This window comes from Miniopterus natalensis, chromosome 3 (genome assembly GCF_054644295.1).
Source record: "Miniopterus natalensis isolate mMinNat1 chromosome 3, mMinNat1.hap1, whole genome shotgun sequence".
Lineage (NCBI taxonomy): Eukaryota > Metazoa > Chordata > Mammalia > Chiroptera > Miniopteridae > Miniopterus > Miniopterus natalensis.
The window spans coordinates 85,956,758-85,981,218 of NC_142083.1; the positions used below are offsets into that span (position 1 = coordinate 85,956,758).

The 24,461-nt window shown below is 43.6% G+C and overlaps 1 protein-coding gene across 1 annotated transcript in view; it reads left to right on the plus strand.

Moving 5' to 3' along the window:
* The first annotated feature begins 2,065 nt into the window (after positions 1-2,065).
* Positions 2,066-24,461, plus strand: part of ZC3H7A (zinc finger CCCH-type containing 7A) — a 36,936-nt gene continuing 14,540 nt past the window's right edge. Inside the window, exons 1-10 of the mRNA XM_087815650.1 lie at positions 2,066-2,116; positions 12,659-12,760; positions 13,529-13,568; positions 15,746-15,943; positions 20,315-20,473; positions 20,576-20,656; positions 20,750-20,788; positions 21,411-21,444; positions 21,907-22,190; positions 22,726-22,930. Coding sequence (XP_087671776.1) covers positions 12,693-12,760; positions 13,529-13,568; positions 15,746-15,943; positions 20,315-20,473; positions 20,576-20,656; positions 20,750-20,788; positions 21,411-21,444; positions 21,907-22,190; positions 22,726-22,930 — 1,108 coding nt within the window. The 5' untranslated portion in view covers positions 2,066-2,116; positions 12,659-12,692. The remainder of the gene's footprint in view (positions 2,117-12,658; positions 12,761-13,528; positions 13,569-15,745; positions 15,944-20,314; positions 20,474-20,575; positions 20,657-20,749; positions 20,789-21,410; positions 21,445-21,906; positions 22,191-22,725; positions 22,931-24,461) is intronic.

Below are 24,461 nucleotides of genomic sequence, written 5' to 3' on the forward strand. Positions count from 1 at the left end.
TTCTCTCCTAGGGCCTCCAGAAGGAACCAGCCCTGCCAACATCTTGGCTTTAGCCAGGTGAAACCCATTTCTGACAGCAAACCTCCAGAACTCGGAGATAAATATATGTGTTTTAAGCCACTAAGTTTGTGGCGATTTGTTACAGCAGGTGTAGGAAACTAACACAATCCCACTGATTTTTCTCTTGCACTGGCAGAATAATGTCCAACTCCCGGTGGCTTTTTATGCTCTTCAGGGCCTGCCCCTTGCTCACCTGGTCTCATCACCCTAAAACCTCTCCCAGCTCTCTGTGGTCCAGACTTCCTGGCCTTTCAGAATGTTCTGACTTGGGGTGATGAACACACAATACAATATACAGATGGTGTATTATAGAATCGTACACTCAAAGCCTATATACTTTATTAATCAATGTCACCCCAATAAATTCAATTTAAAAATTCCAAGATAAAAAAAGAAAAAATGTTCTGACTTAAATGTTTTCCACTCTTTCCATGCACCCCTGTAGCTAGTTACCTCTTTTTTTTTTTTTTAGCACTCACCTGAGGATATTTTTTCCATTGCTTTTCAGAGACAGTGGAAGGGGGGAGAGAGAGGGAAACAGCTCACGTTGATTGGTTGCATCCCACATGTGCCCCGACCAGGGCCAGGAGTCAAGCCTTCCAGACCCTTCAGTCTGCAGGGCCAATGCTCTAACCACTGAGCTAAAACTGCTAGGGTGCTAGCTACCTCTTGCTCATCCTGCAGATCTTAACTCCAAGGTTCCTGGGGACATCCTCTCAGAAGTGTTTAAGAAATCCTAGGCACTATTCTAGGGGTGGGGATACAGAACAAAACAAGAAGAGTGTTTGTTCTCCTATGGGTAGAGGCAGACCATCAATAAGTACCCAAATGATTAAACATGGTCATTCCAGATAGTGATGACTGCTTAACAGAAAACTAAATTGGGAACTGTGTTAACGAGCAATCTTAGATGGGCTGTCAGAGAAGGCCTCTCCAAGACAAGCCATTTGAGCTGAGACTTGAGTGATGAGCGGCCTCTGGTCAGAGGGGCCTTCCCTATCAGCTATCAGCTCTCCTTGAATGTTTGTCACAACCTCAGGGCCTTTGCACTTGCTCTTCCTTCTGCTGGGACACATTTCCCCATCTCAGCTCTGCTGTCACCTTCTGAGGTCTTCCCTGACTCATCTCCTTTCCTCTTTAGCCCTCCCATCACTGTCTCATCACCCTGCTTTAGTTGCTTTGGTTTTCACTGCCCCCAGTGGTCTCCTTTGCGTCCTTCTGGTCCCCATCCGGTCCCGGGGCGGGACTCTGCCTTGCCCACTGCTGAGTCCCAGAGCTCCGTGAGGGTCTTGCCCGCAGGGGCACCTGGCTGTTGAAAATACAGGTGGGAGAGGTGCCATTTGAGCTGCGACCTGGAGGGCAGGGAGCCCAGCTTTCCACGGGTGGGAGGCTGTCTCCCCCTCCCAGAGCGGCCACTGAGGTCCGTGCTCCCTCTCATCTGTAAGAACGGGGGCAAGAATGGTTGTTTTGAGGCTCCAAAGAGTTACCAGTCGCAGAATACTAGGCACTAAACAGCACTTGCTAAGCAGTCTCCCCGGGAAGGCTGCCTGATACCCAAACTAGGTCACTTCTCTGCTAGATGCGGTTCTAACCCGCACAAGTCGCACATGAATTTGAATTATACGTCCACCCCCGGCAGCGAGCAGCACTAGGGTGTCCCGGGCACGACCCGGCCCGTCACAGGCTCAGTCCCGCGGCCCAGCCCGGGGCTGACGGCGCGCTCTTGCCCGGGACCGGCCCGCGCCGTCGGGGCCGAGGGTCGCTGCCGCCTGCGCCAACCGCGGGCCCCCGTCCCCGCCCACCCGACGTGGCGCGGCGGCCAACCCCGGCGCGACGCTCGCCGCCTCAGCCAATAGCGGCGCCTCCCGGGCGGCGCGCGCGGCCTCCCGCCGCCAGAGGGCGCTGCTCGGGCGCCGAGGAGCTGCCGCCGCCGCCGCCGGTCTCAGAGGGAAGCTGCGAGCGAGCGCCGGGGCCGCCACCGCCGCCGCCGTCGCCCGCTTCCCTGCGCGCCGCTGCCGTCTCTCCCGCGCGCTGGCCGGCGCGGCCATCCCCACAGGTAGGTGGGCACCGCCGAGGCCCCGCACCCCCGCCGCCCGCCGGGCCGCGCGCCGCCCCTCCCCCGCGCGGTGCCCCCGCCCGGCGCGCGCCCGCCGCCGCCTCGTGCTCGCGCGCGGCCGGTAACGGACCCTGGGCGGGGGAGGGGCGGCGCGCACGGTCCCCCGAGGCGGCGCCGAGCGGCCCGGGGCGGGGGTCTCCGCCACAAAGGGCCCGCCGGGGGCGGAGGGGCAGGTCCGGGGGCGCGCCCCCGCTTGGGCCGCGGGTTGTCGGGCGGACGTGGGCGCGCGCGGGAGGCCCCGGGGTCCCCTCCCCTTCCCATCCTCTCCTCTCCGGGAGGCGGGGGGCTCAGCCGGGGGCGCGGCTCCGGGAAGCGGGGCGAGCCGGGCAGCTTCTCCCTTCAGCCCCATGCCTGCATGCGTTTCTGTTGGCCAGATAACCTCTTTTCTGGTTATTTAACGAAAAAAAACAACATTTCCCCCCCCCCATTATTTGTGTCTGTTCTGGTCATCGCGGGACCCCTGATTCAGTATCTTGGGTTCGGGGACGGGAAGGATGTACGCGGAGTGCGTGGCTCATTTATTTCGGATTAATTCCCCCCGCTCCGCCGCCGCCTTTTTTTTTGTTTTGCGCGGGATACACCTCGAGGGCGCCGGGCGAATGGTTTCTTGTCTTTATTGTGAATGCGGAGACGGCCAGGTTTAGGTGTCTTCAACCCACCCCTCAAGAATGAGGACCTGTCAGTTGCCATTAGCGTGAATTTCCTGTTGGGGATGGTCATCGCAGGGGTGTGGTCGAGCCGGGAAGCGCTGGCTGGCCCGGGAGGTTGCGCCTGCGCCCTGATTGGGTGAATTTATCAGTAGTTGGGTATTTTTCCCGCGCCCCCCCCCCATGATTAGGGATGAAAGAAGGTACCCCCTTTAGGTATTTAAAGAGCAAGGATCTGCTTGATCTAGACCTTTGCTTCCCAGGAAGGTGGCCACTGCCCCCTGGGGACTCTTGAGCACTTGGAATGTGGCTAGACCGAGTTCCCCCGAGTAAGACACACCTGGTTTTAAACACTCATCATGGGGGGAGAAAAGTAAAGCATCTCATTTATAATTTTTGATGCTTAAATAATACACGTTGAGATAATATTTTGAAAGTATTATGTTAACTAAAGTATATTAATAAAAATATCACTGGTTTACTTTTACTTTTGTTTATGTGGCCACTTGAAAATTTAAAATTAGATACGTGGCTCACATTGTATTTCTGTTGGACAGTGCTCAGATAGAGCCCAGGAATGGGGGCAGGGGTGGCTGGAAGCCTGTGCCATTTGCTTATCTTTTCCTGCTTCTCTGATGGCATGTGGCCTCCTGTTCTGTCCACTGCCTCTTCTCACCCTCAGCTGACCTGAACTGTTGAACTGATTGCATAACGAGTATCTTTTCCTAATATGCAGGATAATTCAAGTTAATGGACAGAATTTTCTTGATTCTCTTGCTGTATCTGCTGTGAAATAGTCGTGTAATGTTCAACTCAGAATCAAATCATGAGTTATCGAGGCTGAATATTTTCAGTATTTTCATGTGTGTGTGCTGCAGAGAGCATGTTACTTTTCAGGGCCTCTGCCACCTGAAGGAACTGGAGAGCCCATGCCTTCCTCCAACTTACTGTGACTTTTGCGTGGGGGGCTGGCTCACCTTGCCCTGACCTTCGCATTCCTCAGATACAGTCAGTTTTTGCCTGTGAAAATGGTGGTTGTCAACTCTGCTGTCCCACAGTTCTTAATTTTTGATTGATTTTAAAACCTGCCAGTTTGGGTAGGCTAAATTGATGCTGTGCTCCGGAGAGAATTAGAATAGAATCTTGACTCTAGGAATGGTTACAGTGACTATTGGAAAGTTTTGAGCTTTCCAATAAAGGCCTAGGTAGAAACAAAAGATGTATGTATCCTGTTGCCTCACTCTATAATGGGCTTTCTAGAATAAGTCCATTCTAGAATGAAACTTCTTTTCTAGATTATATCTTGAAGTGTTTTGTTTTAATGAAAATACTTTTTCTCCAGAATCTTAGGATTGGAAGTAAAATTTGTTTTCTCAGTGTGAGGGGTTTCTAAATCAAGAAAAACCTTTGGATAATATATATTATTTTATTTTATTTTTAATATTTTTTTTATTGATTTCAGAGAGAGGAAGAGAGAGAGAGAAACATCAATGATGATTCATTGATCAGCTGTCTCCTGCACGCCCCCTACAGGGAATTGAGCCCACAACCGGGGCATGTGCCCTGACCTGGACTCAAACCGTGATCTCCGGGTTCATGCGTTGACCCTTAACCACTGAGCCACACTGGCTGGGCTGGATAATATTTTTAGAAGGGAGAAATATTAAAATGTTAATCTAGAAGTTTAAAAATTAATGCTTGTGATAATACATGTTTTAATCCACACACACACAAAAGGAGAGAGAGACTAACTTATTAAGTGAGGTGATTTTCTTTGATGTAAAGAAAGAAGCCTTACCAGGTTTTGTCCCAACAAGAAATTTGCTGTTTTATTTTGTTATGAGTTTAGCAATATGTTGTTTAGTTAATTAATATTAATTAATGTCACATATCTTATAAAACCTCAGGAACCATGTACTGGAACCAGTAAGAGAGAGGCAGTAATTTTCTATTTGACAAATAAAACAAACAAACAAAAAACCCCAGAGCCTTTGTATTTTATGAGAATACCTGAATTTGGAGCAAGATATTAACGTGGCCCTTGAGAAGACCTCATCTACAGTCCTGGGTATGTTGCTGGTGGTATATGTGACTCTGGGCAAACTATTTGTATTGAAGACTTCACATCTTTTTTGTTGATTCCTCCCATACAGAGTTGGTATATGAGGTGAGATGAGCCCAGTGCCTTAGCAAGGCTGGGCACTATAGGAGGCAGTTGGCACATGTATCTGACAATGATTTCAAAATGAAAATCTAGGGGGGAGGTGGGCAAAAATATGAAATTACCTTTCCGATGTTGTTTAGCACAGCCTCCATCATCACCTTTTCATTTTCAGTAAAAGGGAAAAATTGTCTCATAAAGTGTCCAGTAGGAGAGGCACTGTTTCAAGAAGGTGGTAGAACATCTGTAATACTTCAACGTCTGGGTTTGTGGTCATGAGGGTTGTATTGTATCCACATGCTTTTGTAAGTGTTACCAGAGTGAGCTAATACATTATTGCAAGACAGGGTTGACAGTAATGCTGCTTTAGCTACTTTTTATTTGTTTGCCTGTTTGTTTAGCCATTACACAGAAGCTTGGGTCTGAAGCAGACTGGTAAATACAATTTTTCACTTGAAACAGGAATACCTTTTAAGGCAAAAATTACAACCAGGGTGCCCCGTTCCCTGGGGGCACTTTCTCTGGTCCTGCGTTAGTTAGAACACTTTGTAAATAAGGCCCTTTAATAAAGTGGTACCTCGGTTTCTGAACATCTCAGTTGATGAACATTTCGGTTTGCGAACCCCGTAAACCCAGAAGGAAATGCTTCGGTTTTCGAACAGGCCTTGAAAGTCAAACATGCCCCCAGCTTCCGCTGAGGGGAAGATCCCAAGGCCTAGCTGTCGGCTGTTGATCCCTCGGTTTTGGAACGTTTCAGAGCTTGAACAGTCTTCTGGAGGGGATTACATTCGGAAATCAAGGTACCACTGTATTTCTTCCTTGGATCTAAATACATTATGGAAAGAGTGGAGCAGATTTCCATGTAAAGATTTCCCTGGAGTGGTATCCTGACTCCTGTCCACTGCATTCCTGTGCAAACCCTCTGCTTTGTCTGAATTGCTTTCAATCATGTTCCTTGAACACCTGCGTCACTGTATTGTGCAGGGGTGTGCTTATTTCGTTCCTCTTGAGTGGCTCTCAAGTGCCCACCTGTCCTGTCAGAGCTGCATTCCTCCTTGAGAGCCCCGCCCAGGGCTAACTGAGCCGTGCTCCCCTCCTCCAGGCGGCACTAGCGCTTACAGTGCAAAAGAGTGTGGTGGATGAGTTCAGGCTTGGAGCCAGCCTGTCTGGCTTTGAAATCCGGCTCTGTCACTTGGTAGCTGTGTGATCCTGGACTGCTTGTGTCACTTCTCTGTGCTTCAATTTCCTCATAGGACCTATGTCTTAAGGTTATTATGAGGATTAAATGAATTAATACATGTAAAGCACTTAGAACAATGCCGGGCATGCAGTAAGCATGCTAAGTGTTAGCTCTTATTTCTCTCTGTGCCATTTGCTGCAATCACATTTCAGTTACCTTGGTGTCTTCTGTAAATGGGAGCTAGTTTCTAAAGTTATCGTGGAAGGCCAAAACGTCATGGGTATGAATACATCATCCAGTTACTAGCTCTGTACATTGTACTAGACTTTAGTATAATGAGTTTCACCTAACAGGCCCTGAATAAGTACTTAAAGGAATTAAGTGAAGATCCAGGGTACTTTTTGTTCTTAACATAAAACTTTAGAATGAGTAACAATTTTAAAATCAACTGGTTCCAGAAAGATGATGTTCCAGCTTGCAGGAGTTTAGTTGATTTAATGAAATTCATATCTAATTGAATTTCTTGTTTTACAATGTACTGCTGGAAAGTTTCTCCAGCCCCCCATTTCCTTTTAAGGAGAAGGGCGTGGATCTGACTTGCTGCCACTGCACTGCTTCAGGAGTCTAATGCTTCAGATTTTTCTCTGTGTCTGTCTCTAGTTGATTTACTCTCCAACTTGTTCCCCTGCAGAGTTGGGGGTAGAGTCCCCTACAGCCAGTTCTGCTTATGTCCAGTCATTTCCTCCTGGACTTTCCTTTCTCCTGCTTGCCTTTTTGTGAACTATTTTACCAGGTTTTAACTCTAGGGCCTCACAGCGTTGCATTCATTCATTCTTTCATTCAAGTATTTCTTGACCTGGTCCCAGCTGTTGTGATACAGTCGGGACTAAGAAAGACAAGTTATGTCTTGAAGTGTGTAATGGGCTGAGAGTAGGCTCTGGTGACAGTTTAGGGCGGGAAGGGGAGGCCCCTGACTGTGACATTTAAACCAAGACTCCAGGATGAAAAGGAGCCAGCTCTGCAGGTCTGGGAAGTGTGTTACGGGCAGAGGGAACAGCAGGCACAGTGGCCCAGAAGCACAGAGCCCTCGACTCATTTTAGGAACATACTGAAGGCCAGTCTGACAGGAGCTGAGGAAGTGAATCCGGGTGAGGGCAGGGTGAAGAGTCATAGTAAGTCAGTCTTCCCAGGTCTGGTAGGTTGGGGTAAAGAATCTAGGTTTTCTTCTAAATGTTTATGGAAGTCACTGAAGGATTTTAGGTAGGGCTGCAATAACCAATTTCTGTTTTTAAAAGAGCATTCCTTTTAGTTTAGTGTGGGAAATGAATGGGGGAGGGGCAGAGGTGAGGCCTGGAGCTGAGAACAGGCCGAGGGGAGGAGATTGTGTGACGCAAGCCAATGAGGCTTCGAGGGGTCTTATTTGGGATGCCCTGCACCTATTTTGATGGAATCGCTGACCGACCGGCTTTGTGAGTGGATTGATTGGATGTTAAATGTGAGAGAAAGAAGAGTGTAATTAACACCAGATTTCTGGTTTGAGCAACTGGCCAGAAGGTGGTTTCATTACTGAAAAGGTAAGATGGGCAAAGGGTGAGGGATTGGGAGGAGGGCAGAGGGGTAGGGCCATTCAAGTTAGAAATGCTGAATAAAAGTCACAGACCCAGGTCGCCTTGCACATGTCAGCGTAGACTAGAGGGCCTTTTCATAAATGAAGTTTGGACAACTGGGTAGCTTTTTGGGAGGGAAATATGCAGCATATCTCTACATCACTTCTTGCAGTAAACTGATGGATCCAATTAAAAAAATATACGTTTAATGAAAGAATATGAGTACTAGAAGAAAACATGGACAATTGTTTTATACTCTTAGAGTGGTGAAGGTGTTTCTGAGTATGTAAAAATCCAGAAGCCATGAAAGAAAATATTGATAAATTCAGCTAATTAAAAATACTACTTCAGCCCAGCCAGGCGTGGCTCAGTGGTTGAGCATTGACCTAGGATCCAGGCGATCAGGGTTCGATTCCTGGTCAGGGCACATGCCCAGGTTGCGGGCTGCATCCGATCAATGACTCTCTTATCATTGATGTTTCTATCTCTCTCTCTTTTTCTCTCCTTTCCTCTCTCTGAAATCAATAAAGATATATTAAAAAAAAAGTAACATCAGAAAGGACTATTTGCCTCAACATATAAAGAGCTTCCATAAATAAAAAAAGCTCAGCCTGAAGAAAGATGGGCAAAGGATTTGAACAAACAAAATTCACACAAAAGGAAGTGCTGATGGCTCTTAAATTTGAACATATGTTTGGCCTTACTGATGATAAAGAGACGAAAACAAAACCCACCACCTTGTCCTGCTGTTTCTCACCTCCCAGTTGACAAAGATGAAAACATTTGATAATTCCTGGTGAAGCACTGAAGTAGAGGCCTTTGAGCACTGTTTCTGGGTACGGTCAGGTGGTGTAACTTGGCAATAGCTGGCAAAATAAAGACGTACATGTGCTCTTTATCCTGTAGAAGTTCTTTAAAGATACACATGTGAAATATCCTGTGTATCTGGTGAATTTTATAAAGATTGGAGACAACCAAAATGTCCATCACTGGGGTCCTGGTGAAGTTGTGGTCCAGCTGGAACAGGCTACACGGCTGTTAAAGCAGCTTTCTGGGTACTGGCATGTAGTGACCTTCTAGGTTAGGCATTCCATGAAGACAGCAAAGTGCAGAACATGCTAGGAGCCCCAGGTGGTATAAAAAATAACACATGCATGGGCTGTCTTTAACTTTTTATGAAATACAGACTCCCAGGAAATTGCAGAAGTATGTAGAGTTCCATGAACTTCCCATCTGCTTCTCCCAGTGGTGCCATCTTCTAGAACTAGTGTGACACCAAAGCCAGGAAGTTGACGTTGGTGTAATACTGTTAACCAAGTGCAGACCTTACTCAGCTGTCACTAGGTTTTAGATGCACTCGTGTGTGTGTGTGTGTGTGTGTGTGTGTGTGTGTGTGTGTGTGCGCCCGCGCGCCTGTGTGCATACGGCCTCATGCCCAGATAGATTCATGGAACTGTCACCGCAGTCAGGTTTCAGTCTTGTTGCACAGACTTTGTCAGGACACAGAAGAGGATGGTAACAGTGATTGATTATCCTGAGGAAGGGCAAGAGTGACAGGGTTGGGAGGAAACATTTATTTTCATTGTCATAATATTAAAATACTACTTTTAAAACAGTTTGTGATGTCTGTGAGATATCCAGGGAGAACTATCACATGGGTAGAGTATCAGGCTCTGCCTGGGGATGGACTAGGGAGCGTCAGGGGCCTAGATGAGGGTTTTTAACATCTGGGCAGTGTGGGCATCCCTGTGGGGGGGAGTGTGGTTGCGGGGGAAGGGGGTCTGATGAGGCCCCAGGGCGCACAGTTAGGGGTCAGCTGTGGGTGGAGTCTCAGTTTCAGAGAGGAGGTGGACACCTGTCCTGTGAAAGTGGCTGTTGGATTAACTTGTTAAAATTCTTCCTTGCTTTAAAATTGAGGCAAGATGTTTAACTTGATCCAAAAATAAGGTGGTGTATAAAGCATAGATCTTTTTCTTTCTTTCAAAAACTGGAGGTGGGGGAGGCTTATTTTACAGGTTAAAAAAAAAACCCAAAACTAATCTATGGTGAAAAATAAATCAGAGCAGTGGTTTCCTGGGGCCGGCTGGGGAAGGGACTTGAGGAGTGACCATGACTTTGGTCTATTTCATGGTTGGGGTCTGGGTGACATGAGTGTATCATTTGTCAAAACTTGCCTTAAAATTTGTGCATTTTACATTAAGAAACCGAAAAAATTTTGAACTCTAGGTAACGATAGGTATGCTAAATGTTTAGAGGTGAATTATAATTGATGAATTAAATATAACTCACTTTGCAATTTATCAAAATGTGGGCTGATGGAAGGACAGAAGGATGGGCAGATGGCTAAAGATGGCCAGGTGTGATCAATATAGCAGAATATTAATTGTAGAATATAGGTACTGTGTAGGTATAGGGTGTGCATTGTGAAAAGATTTTACTGTGTGTAAAATTTTTCTTAATAAAATTTTTGGGGAAAATTACAGAACATGAAATGTTCTGCCATATGTTTAAGTATCACCTGATACTTTGCTCCCAAATCTTTAAACATGTGAAGGAGGCGTATATTTCATGCTATTAAGAGTCTGCATCTTATTTCCTCTTAATCGCTTATCTGAGTTGTCAGCTCTTTGCCGCCTGCCCTTTGTCCCTGAGAGGTCCAGGTTCAAGATTTTCCAGCACTATCTGGGGAAATGGCTCTAAGGCTATTAACTTGGTGGATTATCATTACCCAAGCATCCCTTCTTAGCCAACAGATTTACTTTTTGAGTGAACTGCAAACTAATTCCTCACCTGGGCTCGACAGAGGTGGAGAGAAGGGTCTGCCATTCACTGAGGGAGGAGAGGCAGCAGCACTTCCTACATTTGGCGTCTTTGCTTTTGTCCCAGGCCTCGTGCCCGGCTGCACTGGACCCCCCAGGTGCTGCTCTGGGTGCTTTTGATGTGAAGTCCTGACTCTGAAATAGAAAAAACCTTGGTGGGCCCTGAAGTCCTCTTTCCAAGGAAGGGCTCAGAGGCTACATAGACTTTTTAAAATACTTCAATTTTTTTTCCAGATATAATTCATTTACAGGGCTCAAAAGAAAAGTTTCAAAGCTATTCAGTAAAAAGACTCTACCTCACCTGTTTCTACTGCTGCTGTAGTTTTCTGAAACTGCATCTGGAGTTTTTTTGGTTTTTTTTACACAAACAAAACCTGGGGTCATGTTGTGGACAGTTGCTCCTTGCCTCTTTTTTTCCAGCACCATTTAGCCATTTCCTTTCTGACAGACACCAAGTTGAGTTGCAATCTTACCCTTACAGATGGTGCCTCCTTAGCTAGCTTTGTACGGATGAGTGTGAGTTACAAATATTTCTTTACCGTGGAAATGCCAGACCTGTTCCAGTTGACGGGCACGCTCCTCCCCGTGGCTCAGCGGGGGCCGGTCACCCAGATTTTTGGCACCTTTGTTTCATTTCTGCTCGTTCACCCCCCTTTAGGCTAGACTGTCTTAAAGTCAGATTCCCGAAATAATGCCATTTTACTGCAGTGTTGTGGGCTTTTAAAATTATTTTGGAAAAGTTCTAACTTAGGAAGTAGAGAGAGTATTAGAAAAAGCCTGTGCTTCCACCGGTTATCAGGGCTCTGCTGTTTCAACCTCCCCCAAGCCCCCTGTTGTTTGCTGGAGTATTTTAAAGTGAGTTCCAGATACCATATCCTTTTGCATGTAAACACTTCAGTAAAGTACTGACTTTTAAGTATGAGATTGAAATATTTAGAACTGTCAGTGTTTAAAAGACAAAAAGAATAGATACCAGTTGTCAACCTCCGGGCGTTCCATCCTGCGTCCTGCCCCCTAGACTTTGAAAAAGGTGGACCTAAAAGTAAAACTACGGTGGTAAGCAGTAATGAAAGTAAAACATTTCGGCTGTGTGTTTGCAACGTGGGTGCGATTTCCCTGTCACGTGGGTCCAAGTGCATGGTTTATGTGATGTCTTCTGAGGCTTAGATCTCCGTGGTTCTCATCCTGGGGTGATGTGCCCCACCCTACCCCTTCCTGGGGACCTTGAACAGTATCTGGAGACATTTTTGGTTGTCATGAGGGGTGGGGAAGGGAGTGCTACTGGCATCTCAGGGGTGAAGACCAGGGATGCTGCTAACACCCTTCAGTGCACAGGACGGCCCCCATCCTGCCCCAACTGCTGAGGTTGAGAAACCCTTGTTTAGGACATTGGGAGATGCTATTTAATCATAGGTCTCTTCCCTTTCTGGGAACTGCCTAATGAACACTGATGATTAGATACTAACAGCAATGATAGGCATTGGCATTTGCCAGTGTTACATGGAAGGTAAACCCTTAACCTTCCAGTAATGAAGTAAATCCATTTAGATCACTTATTTTATCAGTTGTATCAACAAGGATTATTTCAGAAGTTTGTGTAGCAAAGTAACTGTTAAGGTTTAGAGTGTGCTCACAAGGAAGTCACAGTCTCTCAGAGGCAAGCGGATGTGAAACCTTTTTACTTCTGGAGCGCTTCCAGAAGCAAAACAAGGCCCAGACTGTTAGTGGCAGCCGACGCGTGTGTGTGGGAAGGGAAGAAACAAACCCTGAAGCTGAAGGAGGGAAGAGGCGGGAGAGGAGAGACGTGACCTTTCATGGAGATTACTTTGGAGGAGCCTTCTACTTCTGTACGGCTGTTTAACATAAAGGAGTGTGAAAACCTTACGCTCTGTGAGCTAGACAACGGGGACCACACAGCAACTCAGACAGTTCTTGGCTTAGAGGACCCGGGTCAGCATAGATGGACGTGTCCACAACGAGTCTGTGACAAGACCTTAAATGATGGGTGTTGCACCTGGGGTCCAGGAGCCGTGCTGCCTGGTGTAATATGTGTGTTCTTTCTCTCCAGATTGCGCACTTAGAAAGTGGATGTGTGGGGTAACATGTCCAGTGTGTCCGAGGAGAGAAGAAAAAGGCAGCAGAACATTAAGGAAGGACTGCAGTTTATACAGTAAGAGCTGTGTTCTCCTCCCCTGCTGACTTTTTTGTAAGGCTCTATGTTTCGCAGAGATTAAGAAATCTTTAGTCATGTATCGTAAGTCCTATTAATTTGGGTTAGGAATCAGATATTTTGTTCCAGCAGTAGTTTTAGCTCTTGTACATTGGATTTCTTTGCGCTCTCAAGTGGATCTCATGTCACTGGTTTTTAGGGCCGAGATCCTTCAGTGTCCCTGAGAATGTTAGACTGAGGAATTTGAACCTAACCTCGTGAGAACAGTTCTGATGAATGAAAGTGAACATCTGTCAACACAGGGTTTTTGTGATCAAACATTTCCGAGAAGCCCAGTCTGTAACTGACCTTTGTAAGGCATGTCAGTGACGGGACAGCTGTGGCTTGGGTGGATGTGTCCAGGAAGACGCTGCTCTGTTCTTCCTGGGAGGCTGACTGTCCTCCCCTCACACCACAGTCAATTGGATCAAATAGTATAGTGGTTCTGAAATATTTTTAAAACTTTTTTGGCATGTGAGAAATTAGGCCTTTTTGTAGCAGTAGGTTTGAGACGAAAATGTACTTAGTCAAGAAGAGACAAAGGGATAATTTTAGATTTTTTTTCGTGACTACAGTTATATGTGAATAATGATAGGAAAGGGGAAGTAGGTCTTTAAATGTGCTTTGAACCAGCGGCAAGCCAGTAGACTCTCACCTTTAAGATGCCTTCTGGATGAACAAATCCTGATAAGATCTGGTAATTAAAATTAATTTGTTTCTTCTTCTTAGGTCACCGCTGTCGTACCCAGGAACACAGGAGCAATATGCGGTAATGACTCTGGGAAGGTTGGCTCGAAAGCTCTTCAGTAGCTTGTGACTATAAATATATAGCAAGGGTTGGCAAACTGTAGGTTTGTTGACCAAATCTGGCCCATTGTTTGTTTTTGTAAATAAAGTTTTATTGGGACACAGCCACACTCATTTGTTCATATATCATCTATGGCTGCTTTTACAAGATACAGTAGTTGGGGCAGAGACTGTATGGCCCACAAAGTCTAAAATATTTAGTATCTGGGCATTTACAGAAAAGGTATGCTGATGCTCGTATATAGGACAGTCTTGTTTTGTTTTTTTTTAAAAACATATGTTTATTGATTTCAGAGAGAAAGGGAGAGGGAGAGAGAGAGATAGAAACATCAATGATGAGAGAGTCATTGATCGGCTGCAGCCTGCCACCCGGGCATGTGCCCTGATTGGGAATCGAACCCTGATCTCCTGGATCCTAGGTCGACACTTAACCACTGAGCTGCGCCTGGCTGGGCAGTATTTTTTTTTTTTTTTTTACGTACCCGGACAGTTGTCCTATATTTTCTTTCCTCTATTAGTGTAGTTTTGAATTAATATATCTTTTGAGCCCCTTGAAAATTAGTTCTAGCCCACCTCTCATTTCATCAAAAATAAGTGGTACAGAATATGTTGAGAAGGACAGCTGAGCATCTTCTACTTTTATTTAGGAGAAGTTCTAACAGTAGTAAAGGGTGACTGACAACAGGAGAGCCAACGATGAATCTACGGTTAGAGCGAGAGCCCAGGTCACTGGGTCCAGGGCTACAGATCCTTGTCTTTACAGACTGTTAGTTCACCTGTGGTTTTGTGTCTCTGAGGATTTTGATGCTTCTATCACTTCTTTGTCTCTACCTGACCTTCTCTCTCCTTCATTTCAGCCTCTCTCTTCCCTCCTCCTTTCCTCCCTCTCTCTAGACAGATGTAGAATCATGAAGGATTATGGCTGCAAATCCCCTGGAATAATCCATTTTATAATTCATTTTACAATCTTTACATTTAAGTTGGAACTGGGGTCCAAAGAGATTTAGTGGCAGGTCACAAGTCACCTCAATTGTTAAAGGTTGATCTGTCCAGTTTTCTTTACCACTTTAGTTAGCTTAGACCTGAATTCATAAAATAGGACAGAAGACTTGAATATTTATTTGATCTTGTGATAAGAAAGGACTTCTATTATTTCTAAATAATATTCTAAAATATTAAAGCAGAAATCACAAAGGAATCTTAAAAACTTTTCAGCATAACAAAAGAATGTGCATACTTAACACAATAAGGAAAATGTCTCAGTCTGGCTGGTGTGGCTCACCGGTTGAGCATCGACCTAGGATCCAGGAGATCGCAGTTCGATTCCCGGTCAGGGCACATGCCCCAGTTGTGGGCCTGATCACTAGCTGGGGGCGTGCAGGAGGCAGCTGATCAACGATGACTGTCTCATCATTGATGTTTCTATCTCTTTCTCTGTCCCTCTCTCTTCCTGTCTCTCAAATCAATAAAGATATATTAAAAAAGAAAGAAAAAGGTTTCACATCCCTTTCCCTTTAAATCAGTAAATGGTCAGAGCAAATAGGTTATAAAAGAAGAGATACAAATTGGTCCATAAAAATGTGGGAAAGTTCAACCTTACTGGTAGTGAAAGACACAAATTTAGAAAGGAACCATTTTTCACCTAGAAATTGGTAGAGACTTTAGGTCCAGACACACAGGTGCACATGTGCCACTTACTGTTGGTGGGGGTTCTGTGAAGGAAACCACTGGAAGTAGTCGTTACTGCCTTTTTGGATGGCAATTTAGAAATACTAGTCAGAGGCCTTAAATTTCTCATTTGGTTTGATAGAGTTTCCACTGGTAGGAGTTTATCCCAGGCACAGAGTGAGAGACGTGGACAAGTATTTACAGGGGTGGTTGTGCAGACGTGGACAAGTATTTACAGGGTGGTTGTGCTGCCTTTTTTTAAATAATTAAAATTGAATTTTCTCTTGAAAAAGCAAGCAGGATGAAACGCGCTGAGACAGCGGTGACTTGGCCTGGGTTTCACAATTTCTTACAACAGTGCTTGTTGCTCTGTCAGATTATTTCCTCTGAAGTTTTAGGTGCAAAATTTGAAATGTACTTATACCCCAACTTGTTCCTTAAATGGTTTCATGTGATTATTTTTTTTTTTAGGTATATTTACGTGCTCTTGTGAGAAATCTTTTTAATGAAGGAAATGATGTTTATCGGGAAGGTGATTGGAATAACTCCATGAGCCAGTACACAGAAGCTTTGAATATAGCTGATTATGCAAAGTCTGAAGAAATTTTAATCCCTAAAGAAATCATTGAAAAACTATATATAAATCGTATTGCTTGCTATTCTAATATGGTGAGTTGTGGTTTTTAAAACAGTGTTTCAGCACTGTACGTAAGTAAGTGAATTTTCTAATTTCAGGTTTTTGTGTGTGTGTTTTTGTTGTTGTTAATCCTTACCAGAAAATATTTTTCCATTGATTTTTTTAGAGAGGGAGGGAGGGAGGGAAGGAGAGAAACTTTAATGTGAGAGAGAGACATCAATCGCACACACCCCTGTGGAGCCTGCAACCAAGTTATGTGGCCTTGACCAGGAATAGAACCTGGGACCCTTTGGTGCACGGGCCGACGCTCTAACTACTGAGCCAAACCTGCCAGGGCTCTAACTGCTTTTAGAGTTGGCTGAACCTTTCAAAAGTCAGCTCTGGGCAATGTTTAGGGATTTTTAAAGTAATTTATTTCTTAGTTACTGATCCTTGGAGATTCCCATTTGAATATGGCTTTGGGTAGGGTGTCACTTTAAAAAACAACAACAAAAAAACAGCCTAGGAAGATAAGATACAAGTGTTCAGAGATAAGTGTGTCTTTCTGGTACTGGTGTTGACAATACACTTCTTAGTCAAGATTCAGTCCTCTCAGGAGCTTTTTTAGCACAAAAAGTAGCCTTCAAAAGAATTAACACAAGCTTTCTTAAAAAGCAATCCTGCCCAGCCAGCCTGGCTCAGTGGTTAAGCATTGACCTATGATCCAGGAGATCACTGTTCTATTCCCAGTCAGGGCACATGCCTGGGTTGTGGACTCCATCCTCAGTAGAGGGCGTGCAAGAGGCAGCTGACCAATGACTCTCATCAGTGATGTCTCTCTCTCTCTCCCTCTTCCTCTCTCTGAAACCAATAAAGACATATTTTTTTTAAAAAAGCAGTCCTTTGTAATGTGCCTATAATTTTCACTCTAAACCTTCAGTAAAACTTAGTCATGAAAATAAGAAAGGTACCCATATTGTCACCGAGTTCTTTGTTAAAGAGCATTCATAGCTAATTTGTTTCATGTTCTATGTGTTCCTTTCTCATCATCTAACTGTTTGGGAGTTACATTTCCATTTGACTTTTTTTTAAAATTTATCTTTATTGTTGAAAGTATTATAGGTATCTCCCCTTTCCCCCCCATTGATCCCTCCATTCTACATCCGTCCCCCCGCGCAGGCCTTCACCACACTATTGTGTTCATGGGTTATGCATATATACATGTAAGTTCTTTGATTAATCTCTCCCCACCTGCTCCCCCACCCCGTCTTCCCATTGAGATTCATCAATCTGTTTCATGCTTCTGTGTCTCTGGATCTGTTTTGTTCCTCAGTCTGTTTTGTTTATTAGGTTCCACATATGAATGAAATCATGTAAAACTGAATCAGAAAGAATCAGAAAACCTGAACAGGCCAATAACAACTGATGAAATCAAAGCAGTAATAAAAAAATCTCTCAGCAAACAAAAGCCCTGGTCTGGATGGCTTCACAGGGGAGCTTTCTAATTCTTTAAGTTGTAGGGTTAGATAGTTCACTAAAAATTTTTCTTGCTTTTTGAGGGAGGCCTGCAGTGCTATGAACTTCCCTCTCAGGACTGCTTTCACTGTGTCCCATAGATTTTGGGTTGTTGTGTGTTCATTTTCATTTGTTTCCAGGGAGTTTTTGATTTCTTTCTTGATCTTATTGGTAAGCCATGCATTGTTTAATAACATGCTATCTAGCCTCCATGTGTTTGAATGTTTTTGAGTGTTTTTACTATAGTTGATTTCTGATTTCATGCCATTGTGATCTGAGATGCTAGATATGATTTCAGTCTTCTTGAACTTGCAGAGACTTGTTTTGTGTCCTAACATGTGGTCTATGTTTGAGAATTACCCATGTGCACTTGAGAGGAATGTATGTTCTGCAGCTTTGGGATGAAATATTCTGTAAATATCAATTAAATCCATCTGATCTAGTGTGCTATTTAGAGTCACTGTTTCTTTGTTGATTTTTTGTCTGGAAGATCTATCCAGTGAAATCAGTGGAGTGTTAAAGTCCACGACTGGCTTTATTGCTGTTGATCTCTCCCTTAAAGTCCCTAAGGTTATTATTGATAGGTCCTTATTTATTGCCATTTTAATTCTTAAAGCCTGTGTTTCGCTCTCTATATCCTCTTAATATTACAGCAGTCCCTTTAACATTTCTTTCAATGTTTCTATTTCTACTTCTAATTACAGCGTTCCCTTTAACATTTCCTGCAGTGCTGGTTTGGTAGTGATAAACTCCTTTAGCCTTTTTTTGTCTGGGAAACTCTTTATTTCACCATCTACTTTGAATGATAGCCTTGCTGGATAGAGTAGTCTTGGTTTCAGATCCTTGTTTTGCATTACCTTGAATACTTCATGCCATTCCCTTCTGGCCTGTAGAGTTTCTGATGAGAAGTCAGCTGACAGCCTTATGGGAGCTCCTTTGTGGGTAACAGATTGCTTTTCTCTTGCTGCCTTTAATATCCTCTCTTTTTCTTGAATTTTTGGCATTTTAATTATGATGTGTCTGGGCGTGGGCCTCTTAGGATTTTTCTTGCTTGGGATTCTGTGTGCTTCCTAAACTTGTTTGACTTTTTCCTTGACTAGGTTAGGGAAGTTTTCTGCCATTGTTTCTTCAAACAGGTTCTCTAACCCTTGCTTACTTTAACCTCTTCTGGCACTTCTATAATATGAATATTGTTACATTTCATGTAGTCTCACAGCTCCCTTAGACTGTCGTCCTGTTTTTTAATTGTTTTGTCTTTTTGGATCTCTGATTGATTTTTTTCTACCTGTCTTCTAATTCACTGATCTGATCCTCGGCTTACTCTAATCTGCTGTTTATTCCTTCCAATATATTCTTTATTTCTGCTATGTCATTCTTAATTCCTGCATAGTTTCCATATCTTTTTTTGTGCTGTTGAGCATCCTTACAATCAGTTTTCTGAACTCTATATCTTAGAGATTGCTTATCTCCATTTCGTTTAGCTCTTTTTCTAGAGACTTCTCTTGTTCTTTCATTTGGGGCTTGTTTTTTTGTCTCCCCGTTTTGCTTGCCTGTTTGGGTTTGTTTCTATGTATTAGGTAGATCTGCTAGGACTCTCAGTCTTTTTGGAGGGTCTCTGGTGCAGGCCAGTGTCAGACGCATTTTGTGACTGGCCCTGAGTACCCTGTTTGGAGCTATCAACAACCCACAGCTTGAGGTCCCCTCTGCTGGGGCTGGGTGTGGTTGGACACTACCGAGATGCACACCAAAGTCTGTTTATCCAAGGCTTGGGTCCAGAAGCAGATCAGGCAAAGAATCAAAGCACTTGAGGTCTGCCTCTGCCTGCAGGCTGATTAATCTGATTCTCTTAATGCGCCTCAGGCTGTAGAAACTTCTCGGGGTAGGGCGAGACATTTTCCACCAGGGTTGGGCAATTCCCCCCCCCCCCCCCGGAAAAGCAGCAAAGTTTCTGCCTGGAAAGATGTCCTCTGTAGTATGGGTGAATGACTCAGCACTGGGATCCAGAGGGGTGTCCTCTGAGCTCTATCTCCAGAGCCCACAACCTTAGATTCTCACACAGCTCCAGTCCACTCTGCCCTCCCTCTGCTGGAGCCCAAGGTGAGTGGCTGTACAGGAAACTTTGTGCATTGACTCTTTAAGAGGGTGCCTGCATTTCTAGCCGTCTCACCCTGGCAGACAGAAACCCAGCTGCTTTTCACAGCCACATGTTATGTGGGTACCTTTCTCGGCTCTGCTGCTCTTGGCTGGGAAGCCCAGCCTAGGGTTTAGGCCCCAGAGTCCTCAGTGGGAACCCCCACAGCTGAGATATCCCTCCTGACCTTCAGCTGTTGCCTGTGAGAGCCCAGCCAGCTCTCTCTCGCCTCCGCACTTCCTACCAGCCTCTCTGCGGTCTCCCCTTTCCCTCCTTGGTTATGAGGAGTGCTCTCCAGCTCGTCTTCAGTTGCAGTTGATTATTCAGAATGGTTTTTCTATATTTTAGTTGTAATTCTAGTTTGGTTCTGGAAGAGTGTCAGTGTGCTCAGTCTGCTGCCATCTTTAATCTCCTCCGTTTGACATTTTAATGGGATCTTCCAAGGGGTTACTATGGATGGGAGGAGAAAAGGACAGGAGATTGACACCTGCGGGCATCAGTCATGTCTAGAAAGTTTTCTTCCTTGAAGATCTTTATGGCCAGATGTTAACATTTGTCTGATCCAGATGGTGGGTACATGGGTGTACATGATATTCTTCCTCCTTTTGTGTATTTGAAATTTCATAATGAAAATAATTTTAATAAAGAAAAATAATACTGCTAACCTGGAGTTTAAAAGGAGAGCACTAGCTTGGGGTCTTAATTTGTTTGCATTTACAGGAAGACATCAGTGCAAGAAATGAATTGTTTGCTAACTTTACTTGGTCTTACACACCAGGGTTTCCTTGATAAAGTTGTAGAAGATTGTGATAAAGTCCTCGGTTTAAATGCCAATAACTGCAAAGCTCTGTATCGAAAATCTAAGGCACTAAGTGATTTGGGAAGATACAAAGAGGCTTATGATGCAGTAGCCAAGTGCTCCTTAGCGGTGCCTCAGGTATGGGATTTATATTTTCGTTCATTTGTTTGCATCGTGACCATCTTATTACTTCCTTGTGGATGTGTGTCATTTAAAGAGTTATATTCTCACTTTTTTCAGGATGAACATGTAATAAAACTAACTCAAGAGCTAGCTCAGAAATTGGGATTTAAAATAAGAAAAGCATATGTCAGAGCTGAGGTAAGCTGGAGTTCTCTCCATCGTGTGTTCTCATTTTGTTTTGTAACTTGGAGTCAGTTCTGATTTTAATCTCGCATCTTTGTTTTCTTTCAGCTGTCATTAAAATCAGCTCCTGGGGACAGGGCTACCAAGGTAAAGCTACTACTTTTGTAAGAATCATAATTTTAAAAAGAAGAAAAGATAGACACATTAGCATATTTGTTTTTAATATTTTTAGTTTTTGTCTTTTTATTTCTCAAACACATAATTGGTCAGAGCTTCCTGTCCTATAAAAAGAAAACAGACAATTTGAATAATATCTTTTACTCTTAACCAGCATTTCCTGAAACCTGATGGAGTATTTTACAGGGTAGTCATAGATGTTAGGTTTTGTTAGAAAAAGTGCTATAAGGCCAAATAAGTAATATTGGGAGTCATTGGGATAAACACAATTAACAAGTGTTCTTTCAGAAGTAAGTCTTCTTGGAGCTGTTACGGTGCTAGTGGTCACTGTGAGTTGGGGAGTGAGTGGCGGCCAGAGTGGTACCTCTGGCACTGGCATGCTCCTGACCCTTTCAGAAATAGTGGTCCACAGGAACAAGTGCTGCTGCTGACAGACTCACACTGTTTAACACCACACATTACAAAGATTCCCATATTTTGTTTATTTCCTGGATCCAAATTGGAAGGGAGTCTCTTAAAGTGAGTTTTACAGATTGCTTTATAGTTTAGAATCCTGAAAATACTGTGATTCATTATTTGATTTAATTTCTAGGCTTTGAACTGTTCTGTGGAAGATATTGAGCCAGGTATGTTTTCCATGTCATCTTAATCTGAAAAGTGCCTGTTTTAGACATTATATGTTTTATAGTTGTCAATAAGATTACTGTGTGGTTGTTAGTATGAAAACAAGAATAATTTGGGAAGCCACCTTTGTGCTTTGGATATGCCAGCATGTGACTGAGAATACTGATCTCAGTAAGCAGTCATTGAATGCCCAGTAAGGCCTTACCACCGTCTAACAGCTTTGCCCAAAGGGGGTCCAGGCATTTTGAGAAAGAAGGAAATGTTTTCTCAAATGAATATATCTATTCCTGGATAAAACAAATTATTTTTAGAATTACTTTTACTCTTTTACTTGAATTGCTTCTACTATCTATTTATTTGCTTTTATAATTGCTTTCATATCCTCATTTATTTTCTCTGTTATTGCTTATTAACAGTATTATGTACATACAATGAAAATGAGTATTTTTTTACCCATGTTCCAGACTTATTAACTCCAAGGCAAGAAGCAGTTCCTGTTGTTTCTATACCTGCATCCAGTTTTTCTCACCAAGTTGGAAGTGAGCTGGCCTCAATTTCAGTTATGCCCTTAACTTCTGTTTTGCCACTGCAAATGGAAGAGAGCTCTCTGCCATCAGCAGTGTTGGCAAATGGAGGAAAGATCCCCTTCACTGTGCCGGAAGCTTTTGTAGACGATGGGGATATGGTCCTTGGAGATGAAATAGATGACCTCCTTGATTCTGCACCTGAAGCTAATGAAGCTGTTATGGTAAGTTCACTGTTACTTCTTTCTTCTGAAGGCTGGCTTAATTTTTTTAAAAAATGGCAATATAACCTGTTAGACATTTTCAGTATTGCCTATAGGCTGAACTGTGGGTTTCTTATCTTGAAAGTTACTTTTGTCTTTGGTGGTAACTGGCTAATTTGGTCATTTTTGAAATAAAAAAGAAACACTATGTAGTAATTAGTCAGTGTTTTTTTTTCCCTTCAACTCCTATTGGAATCACATGTATGGAAAGGGTAAATTTAACATTCAGACAAAGAATAGGCATTTGACATTTAAGGAAAAATAAGTTTTATGGATGAGGACTTCTCATTCCTCAGTCCTTTTTAAAATGTGGGCTCGAAAAGAAATAAACTCTGTAGCTTAGAGTCCTCTACTGAGTCTTGAATTTGATTTCAACTTTGTTATGTAGCGTAATTACCCAGTGTAATGATTTGTTTTTATATGCCAATGTAAAAGCAGCTCAGCCAACTTGGAACTGAGTCCATGGAGTGTCATCAAATCTTTTATTTTTTTCCAGCCATCAGCTTTAGTGAGAGGCCCCCTTCCGACAGCCAGTGTCGCCCCTAGCATACCTTTTACGGCATCTCTGTTGGGCACCTTGCCCATTGGTGCGAGGTATGCCCCTCCACCCTCCTTCTCAGAATTGTATCCACCTTTGACTTCATCCTTAGAAGATTTCTGTTCTTCATTAAATTCATTTTCAATGAGTGAATCCAAACGAGGTAAGAGTCGAGCCATTTGTGTAAACAATTGCAGTTCATTTTCTAAAAATGACAATTTATGTTTGGCAGCTATTTAACCCTAGGTAGTTGGTACTTGAATTATTTTCATGGTAGCTGAAAATATAAAAACAAAACCTTCCATTTTAAATTAAATTCAACTTGACTTAAATGTGCTGTTCTGGAGATCAAGAAGCAAAGGAGAGCAGGAATGCACGTGGCACTGGGGGGTTTGGGACAGTTTGTTAAGCTGGGTGTCTGTTGTTTTGGGGGGTAAAATGACTTCTAATATTTTCTCCAAGAAAAGTGTACCCCATCTTAAAAGGTCTTAAAGACAGGTTATCCTTTTAAGTTCTGAACTGGGCAAATAATTATTAAAACTAATTTGGATCAGTATTCAGAATGATAACAGTTAGATCTGTTTCAGGCTGCATCCATTCAGCTCAGTAAACTATGCCTTAGTTTTACAGGAATTGCTGAGTTTTTGGTCTGACTCCTGTTTCTGTAATTCCGTTAATAAATACTTTCAGCAATAATGATAAAAATCTACATATTTCTGAGGTGTTGTTGCATGGTTAAAGGGGCAAAAATAAAAATAATTGATTTAAAGATTGACAATGGAAGAAACTAAAATTTGTGGAAGACAGAATGTCAGGGAGAAAATAATTGCATGTAGATTAAAGTAAAGAAAGTAATTGAACCTTACTAATTTTCTTTTTTAAAAAAATATATCTTTATTGATTTCAGAGAGAGGAAGGGAGAGGGAGAGAGAGAAACATCAGTGACGAGAGAGTCATTGATGGGCTGCAGCCCGCAGCCCGGGCCTGTGCCCTGACCCAGAATCGCACCCCGACCTCCAGGATCCTAGGTCTACACGCTCAACCACTGAGCCATGCCCGGCCAGGCATAATTTTCTTAATGTTTTGTTGAGTTCTTGCTTCATATTTTCAAAAGGAGAGGCTTTTTTCCCATTGAATATAAATTACTTTCTTAGTCTTAAAAAAAAATTTTGTTGTTAATCCTCACCCGAGGATATTTTTCCATTGATTTTTAGAGAGGGGGGAGGGGAGTGAGGGGGGAAGAGAGAGACACTGATGAGAGAGACACAGCTGTTGGCTGCCTCCTGCATGGGCCTCCAGCGGGGCCTGGGATCAACCCTGCAACCCAGGGGTGTGCCCTTGACCGGGAATCAAACCCGTGACCCTTAGGTGTTCAGGCCAGTGCTCTAACCACGGAGCCACAGCAGCCAGGGCAGTCTTAGTCTTTTTAAAATTGATTTTAGAGAGAGGAACAGGGGAGGGGGGAGAGAGGGAGAAACATCAATCAGTTCCCTCCTGTATGTGCCCTGACTGGCAACCAAACCCACCACCTTTCTGTGTATAGGATGATGTTCCAGCCAACTGAGCCACACAGGCCAGGGCTCTTAGTCTTTTTAAATTTTTTATTTATTATTTTTTTAACATATCTTTACTGATTTCAGAGAGGAAGGGAGAGGGAGAGAGAGATAGAAACATCAATGATGAGAGAGTCATTG